General features: G+C 28.3%; 1 protein-coding gene across 1 annotated transcript; it reads right to left on the bottom strand.

The window, feature by feature from the left end:
* Positions 1–287: 287 nt before the first annotated feature.
* Positions 288–2,705, bottom strand: LOC110691056 (heavy metal-associated isoprenylated plant protein 35-like). Its single transcript, XM_021867994.1, has 3 exons — positions 1,805–2,705; positions 1,498–1,573; positions 288–750 (listed from the first exon to the last, which is right to left on the bottom strand). Exons 1-3 carry the CDS (start codon positions 2,009–2,011, stop codon positions 623–625), a joined length of 411 nt encoding a protein of 136 aa, XP_021723686.1. The 5' UTR covers positions 2,012–2,705; the 3' UTR covers positions 288–622.
* Positions 2,706–14,349: the final 11,644 nt, after the last annotated feature.

The raw sequence follows: 14,349 nt of genomic DNA, 5'->3' as shown, positions 1-14,349 counted from the left end.
CAAAATTTTTGTAGCTTTTGCAACTCCACCGCCACATCCACCTTCCTCAATCTCTCTAATTTTTTAAGCAACGAAAAAAAGCAGGCAATTATATTACTGGCCGGTGCCTTAAAGCATATATACTCCCATATACGTAGTTTAAGGATCATGTATGCCATTGTTATAAATTCATACTAATTAATTATTATGTATTAATATAATCTTACAATTAAGATAGATCCATAATATTAAATAGACGTGCAAAGATCGCAAAGAGTCAAAGAAATTTAAAATTGGTCTTCTAATAATACTAATTTAATAACCAATACATATAAAAATGATACATTGGAATATATATATTATATTATATATTTTTTTTCCTACTAAGAATTTGCAAGGTTTCTTCAAAATGCAATATCCCTTGCAAATTACTCTATTAAGCATCACGAGAAATTAAGATGGATGCATTAGTTTTTGGCATATCGATCGATATACAAATCATACTATATATGCCATAATTAAGTAGTAATATAGCTTAATTAACCAAGGGTCACAAAAATATCAAATGTACAATATGCTTTGATCTTCTTCATAATCCTTCTCCTCTTGTTTGTGATCCTTGCTCTTAATTGTGTGGTTATGATTAGATGCCAAAAGTCCAAAGTTGGGCATTTTTAACCTTGGAAATACTCTCCAATACCTCAAAAGGGAGGATATCACCAATTACCACCACCATCTTGCTTTCCAAGTCTACTTTGTAAGACATCACTCCTAAATTTGGTTTTTGGAGGAGACAGAGAATATTTAACAAACAAGTTAGTATATATCATAAGTCATTCTTATAAGTTGTACAAATAACGGGATTTATATACTTAATATATAAGAGAAGCTATCGGATAGTCCCTGAATTTACAGTTTCTCTTCATATTTTTTTCCTACTGAAATCTCGTAAGACTTTCAATATCTGATAAGAGATTGGGAGATTGATAATAATGCATGATATCCAACATTAAGAAAAAAAAAATGCGAAATTCATATTATTGTAGGTTATATGGTTTCCCCCCTTAATCCCTAAATGGACGCTACCTTACCAAATAAATATATGCACTAAGACTTATCAATAATTCAATATGTAAATTTAATTTATATCCATAGTGAATAGCATATTATTAAATAAATAACTTGTTATTTTTTCAAAGGGTAAACATAAATTTTTATGTACCTAACTAATTAACTATGTAGTAATGTAGTAGTCCACTCTTAATTAACATGCTAATATACTACTAGTAGTTGCAGATTAGCCTTGTTTTTACTTAATTAAAGATAATCTAATTGTAATTAGGACCTACTAAACTATGTATGGTCCCTATCTTGATATTTGAAATTAGACGTAATTCTAGGCTATCAACACTGAACAATTGCTTTGGTATTACAATCCTCGATCAACAAGAGATTACAATCTAACATTGAAGATGAAAAAAAAAACATGAAACTTAAAGATAATTAAAAGGAACATACCATCTATTTTTGAGATATGTTTCTCCACTTTCTTTGCACAACCATTGCAATGCATTGACACCTTCAGTACCACTGTCTAAACAAACACAAACAAATAATACATATCAACATTCTTATAGTGATATAAGGTTATAAGTATGTGTATGATCATTCATAAGTCAATTGATCATAAAGAAGGACAGTGACATAGACAAGATTAACCTATGTAAAAACCAAACCCGACCTCATAGTTGTTCTGTAATATATTTACATATGACTTGAAAAAGAGAGAGGAATGAATATGATGCATATTAGTACATGAACATACCTTAGGTTTCATGAGCAAAGCCAAGCTTTGAGTACCAGAAATAGCATCTTTAAGAGTTAAAACTTGCTTCTTTTGGCCTTCAAATAGAGGTTTCCTTTCTTGTTCAAACTCTTCATCATCTTCATGAGCTTCAACAGAGTTGATACAAAAACATGTCTTTGAATCAAAAGCAAGACAAAGTGAATCCAACATCCTACTTAACTTCATCTTCTTCAATTTGCCTTTACTTATTTCCAAAATTCCTCAAAATTTTACCAAAAAAAATGAGGTGAGCAAAAAAAAAAAAAAAAAAAAAAAGGGTTTATTCCTCCTTAATATATGTGTATGTATAATATGGGAGAGGAACATATATGTAATACACTAGCTTAGCTCATCTCACTTGATAATAATATAGATTACCTAAAGCTTAAACAATGCTTAAAATTGAATTAAACTAAGTAGAAGTGATTAAAAGCTTAAGGTCAATACATTGGGGAGCTAAAAAAATGAACTTTCACAAGACCCAATAAATTAATGAAGAAGAAAGGAAGCTAATTTGATGAGCTAATAATAAAAAATAATACTAGCTAGCTACATATTATAAGGTATTGGGTGTATATGGTAGAAAGATCCAAGATGTAAGGATATAAAGAAATTAATAATACACTTTGAATAAATAAATCTTATTTTTTTAAAAAAAGGGTATACTAATAATACATTAATACATACTGACTATAGTGTAATATTTGTCATTAGGTGATCAGAGCTTCTATCTAAAGATCGGAGGAAAGAGTAGATAATATACTTGTAAATATTTAGTTGGAAAAAAAAGGAAGAAGATGATGAGCAGCTTTGAAAAGAAGGAAGTGTTATTGATGTCAGATCTAACAGTGGGAATGGAAGAATGAGCATCACACTTCACAGTTCACTCTCATGTGACTATTTATCCCTTTTTTTTCCAAAGATACCCTTCATTACCATATGCATTAATATGATATTTTTAAATATTAATGCTAAATAAACTTAGGAATTCGGTTTATAGTAACTTGGGGGCTGTTCTCTTACATTGAAATTTAGTTCAGTTCAGCTCAGTTTAGTTCAGCTCCTAATTTTCTTCTCTTATAAAATATTCATTTCAGTTCAGTTCAGTTCAGTTCAATTCAATTCAGCTGAGTTCATTCAATGAGAACAGACTCTTACTACGTATTAATGTATTATAATTCACTTTATTTATATGAGTATTCTATAGCTATTATCAAAGATTATATGAGGTTGTTGTGTTAGTTGTTGAAGCAGTTTCAGAAGTTCTCGATGGCTCTAGACATCGGGGCATGTGCTATTGTTCATATTTTTATTAGAGTAGGTTTTTCTTTAGCTAGATGAGTGGGGGCTCAAATTGAATCTCAGCTACCCAATACGGAGTATTTTTTTTTAGGTTGTATGACTTTATTTGTTTTTGACATATAATAATAATAATAATAATAATAATAATAATAATAATAATAATAATAATAATAATAATAATAATAATAATAATAATAATAATAATAATTTATTGTTCATTACAAAATGACTTTAGGCAAAAGCCTACACTTCAATGATTGAGTGAACGCTTAGGTCTACTTATTTGGATTTATTTATCAAGAGTTTCAATTCAATCCAATTCAATTTTATTAAGATTTGATTATGAAACACATCCATATCTTATTATGAAAATAGAAACAGAATTTCACTTCAAATTTTAAAAACTGTCACTTTAATCTATCTATATATATTATACTAAAAGACAAGCGTCTCAATATGAGGATGACAAATGTCACTCTCTCATTGGCTTATCTTATGTATAAAATATATCTATATAATTACGGTTTACATATTCAAGCATACTTATTTTTGTTAAACTTCAAACAATAAAAACAAGTTTCTATACATGCATAAGATTTTCATGATTTCCTAACAAAATATTTATTTAATTTTTTATAATAAATATATATTTTCAAATACTACAAATAATCCATAAAGTCTTTCCAATCTTTATTCATAGTCAAGTTAAAGAATAATAATTAATTTGAAGCAATATGATTAAAGTGGCATAATTAAGGAAACAAATATTTCGTATTTTGAAAGGTTAATATTGTTTTTTTTTTATGAAAATTAAATAAAATCTATAGAATTTAGTTTGACGTCAATTATGAAATCAATACAAACATTTTAAAAAAATCAGATGTACAATAAAATATTGTGCACCTATTATAAAAGCTACCCTGTAATGAATGAAAGTTATTTATGTTTTATTGATAAAAGTTACCCAAAATAGTCTACAAGGTAAGTTATCCTAAATTCAATTCAAGTAATCGGATAGATGAATACAAAAGCTTTTGCTAAAGATACAAAATAGTGTAAACATTAGTTTTATCGTTTGTTGTACTCTTTGACAAATACTGAATGCTGAGCTGAAATATTGTCTTGGAAAAAAATACATAATCTTGAACATAAATTTAATTTTAATCAGCCTTTCATTTTCTATACAATGTCTTTTAGTATTTTTTGTCTTGCATAAAAAAAAACTGAACCAATATATAACCAATCTAAACAAAAACAATAAAAGTTAAATTGAATTAGACATTTGACGGAAAAGGGATAGATATAAAATGTATTATAACTATTACTCGTGTTTTAAATTATAATATTTGTATTAACAATGCTATTACTTATGAATTTTTTAGAAAAACTAACATTTTAATTTAAAAACCATGCATTGCTCATAAACTATACTAGATATACAACAATCATGTGCAATAACTTATGTTGTTTTATACATAATAATACTTTTAACTATAATAGTATGTGTATATAATATAATATTTTTTATAATATAAAAAAGTATATGTATATAATATAATATTTTATAACACGTGTCCTCCACACCAAGTGTAGTCTCAATCACCACTACACCAATTGGTTGTTGGTGTAGTGGTGATTGAGACTACACTAGGTAGGGAGGACCTGTGTTCGCTCCCCTGCAACAACAATCGGAAGGGGAATGGAACCTAATATCCTAGAATTGATCCTCAAATCTGGATTAGCCCAAAGGGTGAACCGGATAGAACACCCAAAACTCAATGCATATATGACGAGAATTAACTTATCCTTTATCTATCTTATACAAAACTCCAAAGTCTAATTTTTTTTTTCAAAATATAATAATAACATTTGTAAAATTTTGTTAATATGAAAGATATAAACCTATCAAAATGTATATACAGTTAAATTTTTTAATAACTTATATCGAATGCGTAGTTTTATTAAAATTATTTGCATGTAATCATTAAATGTGTTAAATGTTGTGTAGCTATGCAATGTCTAAAACTTTAGTTGAACGACTTTGATTTGGTGATTGTACGGTAAAAAGATATTGACTTCGATCTTGAAACCTAATAGTCTAATAAATTCTAAATAGAAAAATTAAAACAAAAGGAAATGAAAAATAGTAAATGGATTTAAATATTGAAATAAACCTAACATTTCAAATCAATTTAGCGAATTCAAGAGACAATTTAAAGGCTTTTAAAATTAAATGGGGGTAAATATATGTAAAAAGAACATTTTTAGATATATAAATGTCCATGCACTATTATAAGAGTTTTATTAACCTTTTTATAATTAAGGTAGGGATAAATCTTAGTAATATATACTCCGTATATTTTATTTATATAAAATTATCAGTATCCATACCTATATACGAAGTATTTGTGTTGTATACTATATTTAATCAGCTGTTGGTTATATATGTGACTATTATATAATATATAGTTTTTGGCACAATGGTTAACTTAGGAAAATATATGTTCTGGTAGGTCATATAAGGTTATTATTGTGTCTATAGATTTAATTAGTGCGACGGGTAAATAAAACATGTATATATTAGATTGATTGTAGCTACTGATGCAGATGGTATGATAAGAAAATTTTAGTTTTTTCTCAACGGGAAATATAAATAAATTAGTCCACTTCTTATATAGCTATGTGGAGTATTATTCAATTAATTTTCAATTAATAAAATAACATTATAAAAAATTAAAAGAAATTCAAATAACATAAAATACTATTCAAATAACGTTCCTTTAATTTTTTTTTATTGACCATTAGTAACCAAGTCCTTTAATAGTAAATGAATTAACTTTGTTTTTATTTTTATTTTTCCTACGGGTTTAATAATTTGATTTATAAACCGTGTATCGCACGGGCACTATGCTAGTATTTTGACTAAATTAGTTAACATCTACGAATAAATGTATACTTAAGGGCCTGTTCTCATAGACTGAACTGAATTGAGTTGAACTGAACTGAGTTGAAATGAATATTTTATAAGAGAAGAAAATTAGGACCTGAATTGAAATGAAAATAAACGTATGAGAACATGCCCTTAAAGGATTGTCAATTGTCATAGTTACATATAAAAAATATATAAAAAATATTTTATGGGAATATAGTAGGACACTTGAATTTAGACACAGTGGTACATACAGTATTGTAAGGCTAGCAAATACTTACATGAGTAGAGCTACAAGTGTCAGAAGCAAAGGAAACAAAGGTCAGAAATACCAACTAAGGAGGTGCAAAATATAGTGCTAGTATATCTTTTGTTTATTATTTTTGGAATCTTTGGCCTCCAACATTGCATGCATCATATGCATAAAATTGGAGAGAGAATGTCTTGTCATGCCACCAATTTTTGGCTTAGTTTGGGTTGATCTAATATTGAAGATAAGTACTACTTCTACCTCATAAATTTAACTTCAGGGGCCATGCATACTTCAGATTTCTGTTCTGTCATTGGTCAAACATGTCATGTATTGCATCTTATTCACAAGTGCTGTGTACTAGACTACTAGCTTGCCCATGATGTATATGTCTAGTACCCGGTTTTTACGGGTTGGATCAGAATTGGTTATCACATTGTCTTAACTTTTTATACTACCTCCGTTACATATTGTTTGCAACGATTTGATATAAAGTAGAGAGAAAAAATGTCTAATCGTTGCAAATAATATGTAACGGAGGTAGTATTATAATGGTATACTAGTCATTTTGCTTTAATGTGTACTCCGTATATGTTTGGTTAAGAAAATAATACAATAATTAAGTATAGTGGGGAGTTTGATTTAAATTTATACGTACTTTTGAGCTGATGAATAAAGTTGTTTAGTTTATACTTGAGTTATTTGATAAGTGGTTTTGTTTTTTTTTTGTTTTTTTTTTTACAAGAAAGAGAATACTTTGTCACAAAGTGATATTTTCTACATTTAATCAATATCCACTAAAATTGGAAGACTTTCAAAGTTAGTGGATATTTATCTGCACATATAGTAGTCACTTTTCTAGAGAGTTATGGGCTAATGTCTTCATGCATGGTTCAAAAAGTTGAATTTGTTGAGAAAGTAAGTCATTTTTGAAAGAGACTAGTGTTTATGGTACTTTGTTCTTCGAAGTATATAAATCATGTGTTCTAATTAATTTTAGCTTGAAATGGATTAACAACATTATTTATTCTTTAGTACAAAGTATATAATTATTATCTGATTTTTACAAACAATTGGTTTTAATATATACTAGTACGTGGTAGTAGTTTTGAAAAAAGTCCTAAAGGACACTAAATTTCATTAATATAAGCCATACGACATCTACAATTGACAATGAACGATAATGAAAACGAATTTAACAAAATCAAACAAGAATTAATCGGGGAAGGGCTAAGAATCCAAATACATAAATATAACAATTCGGCATATTCTCGATTCGTTGTCTCATACAACTTTTTGAGTGGATCCGTCGTCGCTTCGCAATTTTGTGAGAAAATCAATTCTTGTGCTGATTCCTTAACCCAAATCCGAGCCACAATCAATAGTAGCCCCGTACAACCGGAGACCAAATTAAGCACAAATAAAACCTTGTCTTTCGAAGGAGTACGAAAAACCTTGTCTTTCGAAGGAGATCGAAAAAACCTTGTCTTTCGAAGGAGATAAACCCTTTCTTTCGAGGGAGACATTATTGTAACCTAAAACAGAAGGCTTAAAAGAAAAATAAAGATTGGGGCTTTCCACCGGTGAAATCCGATGGAAGCCCCTTTAAAATTGACAATGGAGACTAGATTTAGGAGAGAGAATAGAGAAAAGGAGGCTAGAGTTTTTTTTTTAGTACGTGGTAATAGTTTTGAATATACAAGTAAACTTGCAAAATTCTCATCACAATATACATGACAAATTGACAATTCATACACTCAATCACAATATTTGATGTTAGGAGTGACTTATGTGCATGTATAAATGTTTTCCTTCGTGCAAGTTCTCAACCTCCCATATGTTCTACCTTGTGCAATCAACATCACCCTTTTTACTAGCTTTTTAAGGTAAAAACTAATTTAATTTGTTATTCGTTTTTATTTATACTCAGATTAATAGCTATTTTGGAACAATACTACCTATTTAAAAAAATAATAATCACAACATTGGCTAACTCATCTATAATAGATAGCAACTACTACAACAACTACAACTTATCTCTTTTATTTTTATTTTTTTTTTTTAACTTGTTTTTACTAAATGAATATGCCCAATCTATAACGTCCAACACCTAATTATTTAATTAAGACATTGAGAAAATGATCTAGTTACAAGGTTATCTAACTTTATCTTAACATTTATATAAGGTGCTGAATTCTAAAAATTTCATACTAAATTGTAAAATTCAGGAGATAAAACAAGTGCAAATAATCTAACTTAAAGATTCCATTACGTACACAAAGTTCAACAAATAGTAGTCCTACTTGTTTATAATTAAGCTACCCCAATTATTTTTGGTACAAAAATTAAATATATCTTGATTACATGCGTCATGCACGCATTATAGACTATTCATAATTTATAAACTACAAAAATGTTAACCCTAAATTATCAATAGATCAGATAACGATTAACGAACGGCTGATTTTTGTTGTTATATATAGCTCATTAGCTTGTACACGACCTTTTAGTAGCATGGTGAGGCAACAACAAAAATAGTATTAAGAAATTGAAAGCTTAGTTTTACTTCCTCCATTACTAATCTATTGCAACATGCATGATGGATAGTATGCTTTTCATCGAGCATAATTTAAATCTTGCGTATTTTGAAAGTATGTATATTAAGATAAATCACAGTTGGTATTCCAATACAACATATATGTGACTAGGGTAAAAGTTTCAATATTGCATTGCAATATATAAGAACCGTGAATTATTAGAAATTAAACAACATATCATGTGCGACAAGAAATGCTCATTTGAAGTGCAAAGCATGAAGTTGGAAAGTATATGTACCAATGGCAATGTTATATGTATAAGTAGATAGATTTGATGATCAATTTAACTTGTCACATTATTTCATGCTCATTTTTGGTTGAACCTGCTATTGTCAATTCATCTTCTTGCATATAACTGTTATAGTATATAGTGGTAGTAAACAGAGTGCCTAATTAAAGTACTTTCAATAGTTTCAATACATGAATTATTTTAGTAGGCCCTCAATTCAACTCCTCAAGTATGAGCTCATATCATATGCTCTTCAATTATTGGATGAACGTAAATTATTTATTGAGCTTATGGGTTACGTGTCTATTCTCTACAGGTTGGTCCATGTGCCTTCTTCTTAAATTTAATAAATAAAAATTGTGGGGGTGAGTTGAGTTGAAGTGAGCATCAATTTGTGATTTATTTCGGAAATTTATTTATAATGTAAGAACTAATTAACCTAGTTAGGCATGAATTTACCTAGGAGATTAATTAAGTACATCAATATTTGTATTTACATAAATTCATAGATGCAAATTCATGAACACTTGTTAAACTTAGGGTCTGTTCTCTTCAGTTTATTTTCAGTTCAGTTCAGTTCAGTTCTTACTTAATTTCCTTATCTCATAAAATATTCAGTTCAATTCATTTCAGCTGTAAAGTTAAGTTCAACTCAGTGTTGTTAATCAGAAAAGACCCTTAAACCTTGTCTTGATTTTAGATATGTCAATCATATTTAAATTTTGTGCCTCTCCTTTTCCACTTTCTTTGTTTTCTCAGGACTTAGGAGGACTCATGGAGTCATGGCCACTCTACACTCAATCTCTATTTATTTACCCATAACTCTCCCTTTGACCTTCTTTTATATCACCAACCACCCACCTCACTACGACATCTCTCATTCGTCGATCTTGATGATGAGGTTATAATAAAATGTATTTCGTGTTAATAAGTACCACCTTTAATTGATTTTCTTTGTATTTCCTACAAATTGGATGAGATGTTGAAAATCTATTCCCGAACCTGGGAGCATTCCCTCCCCGACCCATATATAGGCCATCCATATATATATATATATATATCAAATAAAAAGCAACCATCCAACATGAAATCAATTTCAACATCAATGGACATTTCCATAAATGGAATTATCTTGTGTTATAACAATATTGGTAGTTGAAAAACCAAAAACAAAATAGAAAAAAGAAAAAGGGCAAAATGAAAAGCACGTGTGAGTCACAAGAGTCATGAGGATGAACTAACAACATAAATAAATTGGGTTGTAAAATATTGGTTTCATATGTTCTGCTTTTTGGCAACGGTGCCTTAAATTTGTGGGGGTTACAACTTATAAAACATGAAAATAAGGCTTTATATTAATTTTTGTCCTAATTTGTGATTGGTTACAGCTAGAATTTTGGGTATGACAAAATTATATGTAGTGGAATTTGCAGAAATTACGTGAGTGCATGACAAATAATTGCCAGCCTCAAATGTTTGTTTTTTTTGTTTCATGTTTTTGGCTTGTTTTTAATAATTCAAGACTGCTAGTTTGGTCTCTAATAATTGTTTGGTGTACTTTTTACCAAGTTTTTTTTTTTTTTTTTTTTTTTAATAAACATTCTTGTAAAATAAAGATCATATCATGTTTATATAATATAATCTATTATGTGCTCTTTCAATATTTTTGATACAATAAATTAATAGAGTGATATCGATCAATTATGAAGATATTATTGTTTCAACTTTCAAGTCTTCTAAATGCTTGTATTGCCTAATCGGGTGTTCTCTAAGGCTAATAAGAGTGTATTACATAATGCTTTTAGTTGATAAAAATAGGACAATAGCCTAAAAGTGGATTTAATTATTTAAATACTACAATACATGTGTTAGATTGGTATAAAAATAGCTAATTGAAAATTTGATGTCATGCAAAACATCCAATCATATGACATTATTATAGAAAAGCTTACAATTTTTCTTTTCATCCTTAGTTAAATAGCTAATACTAAGTATGATTCCGGTTTCAAAAAAAAAGTATGAATCCATCTATTTTGCAAGATAAAATTATTACTTTAAATAATTTTTAATAAGGAGCTCAAATTGTGTTTTCATACAACATTAGTGATTTGTCTAGGATAAAACAGGACATTCTAAAGACCGTTGCCGCCTTCCGGGGGTGTTGCTACTGACGAATGATTCATTCATGTTAGTGGTGATGCATGTTATCCGTGTTGATATGTAAGTCACTAGCCAGATTGCTAATTTGCTAGAATTTTGTTGCTAATGTTATGTTTTTCAAAACTCTAGTATAAAGGATACATTCATTGGACAAGCGCAGCAAAATCCCTAATAAACATTACTCTATATTAAGAAAAATAATGATTTGGTATGAAGTCTAAAAACCACATTTAATTTGCTAAGGGGGACTGAATTTGATTACAAGTGACCACAATTGGGCCAACAATTCCTAAAAATTAAAATCAATGATGCAGAATTAGCAGAAATGTACAAATGCAAATGTGCATTAGACAAAGGCCACATGCAAGTAATGTGCCATAATATATAAGGCCGGCCCAAACATTGCAATATGAACCATGAAAGTCTTGTCCATGTGATTAGCCAAAAAATAATCATGTTTTCATGTCCAAACAATATACATTCGTATTTAATATGATGTTTTCATGTGTAACATGTGTATGCGTTTAATAGTGTATAGTTGGTAGGATTTTCGCCTTATACAGTTGTAAATTTGTAATGGACTTTATGTGATAATCATTTTAAATATAAGCAGGAGTTCTATCTTTAAAAAGTAAGATACGTTATATCATATATCCTATCGTGGACTTAAGGAAAGACTTTTCTACGTATAGTTACTATTTTGAAAATACCATATTAAGCGTAATATCAACTTATTTTTTTAAGGCATGTTAAAACAAAGGACTTTACTTTCTTTTAAACTGTATTTATTTTTATTTATTTACGAGCAATTACTAGTATTTGTATTAGCCAATCCTCTCAAATATGTTTCTTATTGAACCCTTGAAGACTAAAGTACGTACTTTTAAAACGCTTAACTATTCAATGACATAATTAGGATCTCAGTTTAAGATTCAAAAGTTACAATGACATATCAATTGTTGAAATTGAAAACCATTCAAAATCCTTTTGGGCAACGGAAGACTAGAATTCCATCATTCCATGTAGTTGTATTCTTCCAACTTTAGGCTCGTTTGAAGTCAAACTGGTCAAATTAGTTATGCAGTATGTATCTTGCAATTTTGCAATTATTAAAAAAAAAAAAAAAAAAAAAAAAAAAAAAAAAAAAAACAACAACTTAGCTAAGTCTACCATATCTTAATTATCCTTCAGTTTTGAATTTAAAGTATTACTTTGATCGACATGTACATACTTTAGAATATCGACATGCATGTACTTGTAATAATTATAATAAGATACAAGTGGGGTAATTGAAATAGTTAAAATTGTAAGAAAATGCATATAGTGGACCATATAGTGAGGATTATTGTTTAGATATATTCAAAAATAGTATATCTTATGCTAGAGAAGATAACTAATACAAGTAAGAAGTAAAAATGTAAAACTGAAAACTATTGGAGTAAAAATCTACAATTATAACATTTAAATGTAGAATCTTACCATATATAAAATGGTAACACTTTGAAAATGAGTCAAATCAAAATTAGTTCAACCTAAGTTGGTTATGTACCTGTCAAAAAAAAAAAAAAAAAAAAAAAAAGTTGGTTATGTAGAACTAGTAGGAGGTAGGACATTGAAATAATTTTAAGCAAGGGAAAAGTTAAAAAGTTGCACTTTAATTTGTAGAAAGGGAAAGGGAAAGGGAAAGGGATGGCCAAGGAAGCAAAGAGATTGAAAGGAAAATTTTCTATTTATTTATTTATTCTCTTTAAAAGAACTAAAAGTAATGTTAGAATTAAAAGTTTTTTTTAATACTACGGAAAAGGAAAAAACGTAATACAAAAGGAAGAGGGTAAAACCGTTTTTTAAAATGGTTCCTTAGGAGAACACCATTAAGTTTGCGCTTTTTAAAGAAGTAGATTGAATAAACACCTTATATTCTTATTTCAAATGGAAAAAAAAAGTAGTCATAGTATCATATCATCATGCATGCTGACAAACTTAATTTCAAAAACTAAAAAGATCGAAATTATATAAAAATGATAATTATATCACTAATATATGAATAGTTAATGATAACATATTTTGCAATTATGAGTATTATGGACCCAATTGGTCTTGTATGGACCCGGTCTACAATAAATTATTGTGAACTCAAAATTTGACACTTTCAAATAATATAATCACATTGTGGATGATATAATCACTTTTTTAGACGATATAATTATCTTTTTGTGAGTCATATTTTGAATTATATAATCTCATATTAAACCATTTAATGATTTGAGATTATATAATTATCTTTAGGATGATAGAATTTTGTAGTAATATAATCACATTTCGTATGATATAATCACATTCGTATGGTATACTAGAAAGAGAGAAGTATTTTGATTTTTTTTTTATTATATCTTTAGTTTTTTTTTTTTTTTTTTTTTTTTTTTTTTTTTTTTACAAATTATGAAAAATGCTATGTTTTGAAAATAAAGATATATTATACAGAGTACATTACTAATCTTATACGGTAACAATTTATTTATTTTTTTGTTTAGAAATGATCGAAAATAAGTTTACTCTGGGCAGAATCCAATGAAGTTTCACACAAATCACACAAGTAAGAAGTAAAAAACGGGGGATTGAGAAGATCAAGAATAGAGCCAACATGCATGCAAGCAATATCATGGTCAAAATAATACTGCGTCAACTTTAGACACCAAATAATCATTTTCCACTATTACCTCTGGATTCTCTCCTTCTAAATTGGAGAATTATCTTTTTCCTTTTTCTATTTTTTGCACTCCTATTCATTTACTTGCAAAATAAATTCAAGTTTATAATATACACCGGATATTCAATGCAAGAGGATTTGTTTCCGCAACTATTTACTAACACATTCCTATTACTTATACATTTTTCTTATAAACGCCGATAATCAATATTTATAAATTATAAATAACATATCTCGCACATTAGCATATATATGATCTCCTCCGTAGATTTTATTCATAATTCATACTCCGTATAATTCCATTTATTCACCTAAAGAAAAAAAAGAGTGCAGTTAAAGTTTAGCTGTAC

The sequence above is a fragment of the Chenopodium quinoa genome, unplaced genomic scaffold (genome assembly GCF_001683475.1).
Source record: "Chenopodium quinoa cultivar QQ74 unplaced genomic scaffold, ASM168347v1, whole genome shotgun sequence".
Taxonomy (NCBI): Eukaryota; Viridiplantae; Streptophyta; class Magnoliopsida; order Caryophyllales; family Amaranthaceae; genus Chenopodium; species Chenopodium quinoa.
Note: the sequence above shows the minus strand (reverse complement) of the source record. Positions and strands in the feature narration are given on the sequence as shown.

Excerpts from the sequence above, each read along its gene's own strand:
- LOC110691056 (XM_021867994.1), bottom strand. The coding sequence starts at position 2,011 with ATGAAGTTAAGTAGGATGTTGGATTCACTTTGTCTTGCTTTTGATTCA. Across the intron at positions 1,574-1,804 it reads CTTTGCTCATGAAACCTAAG|ACAGTGGTACTGAAGGTGTC; the intron begins GTATGTTCATGT and ends GTGTTTGTTTAG. Across the intron at positions 751-1,497 it reads ACATATCTCAAAAATAGATG|GAGTGATGTCTTACAAAGTA; the intron begins GTATGTTCCTTT and ends AACCAAATTTAG.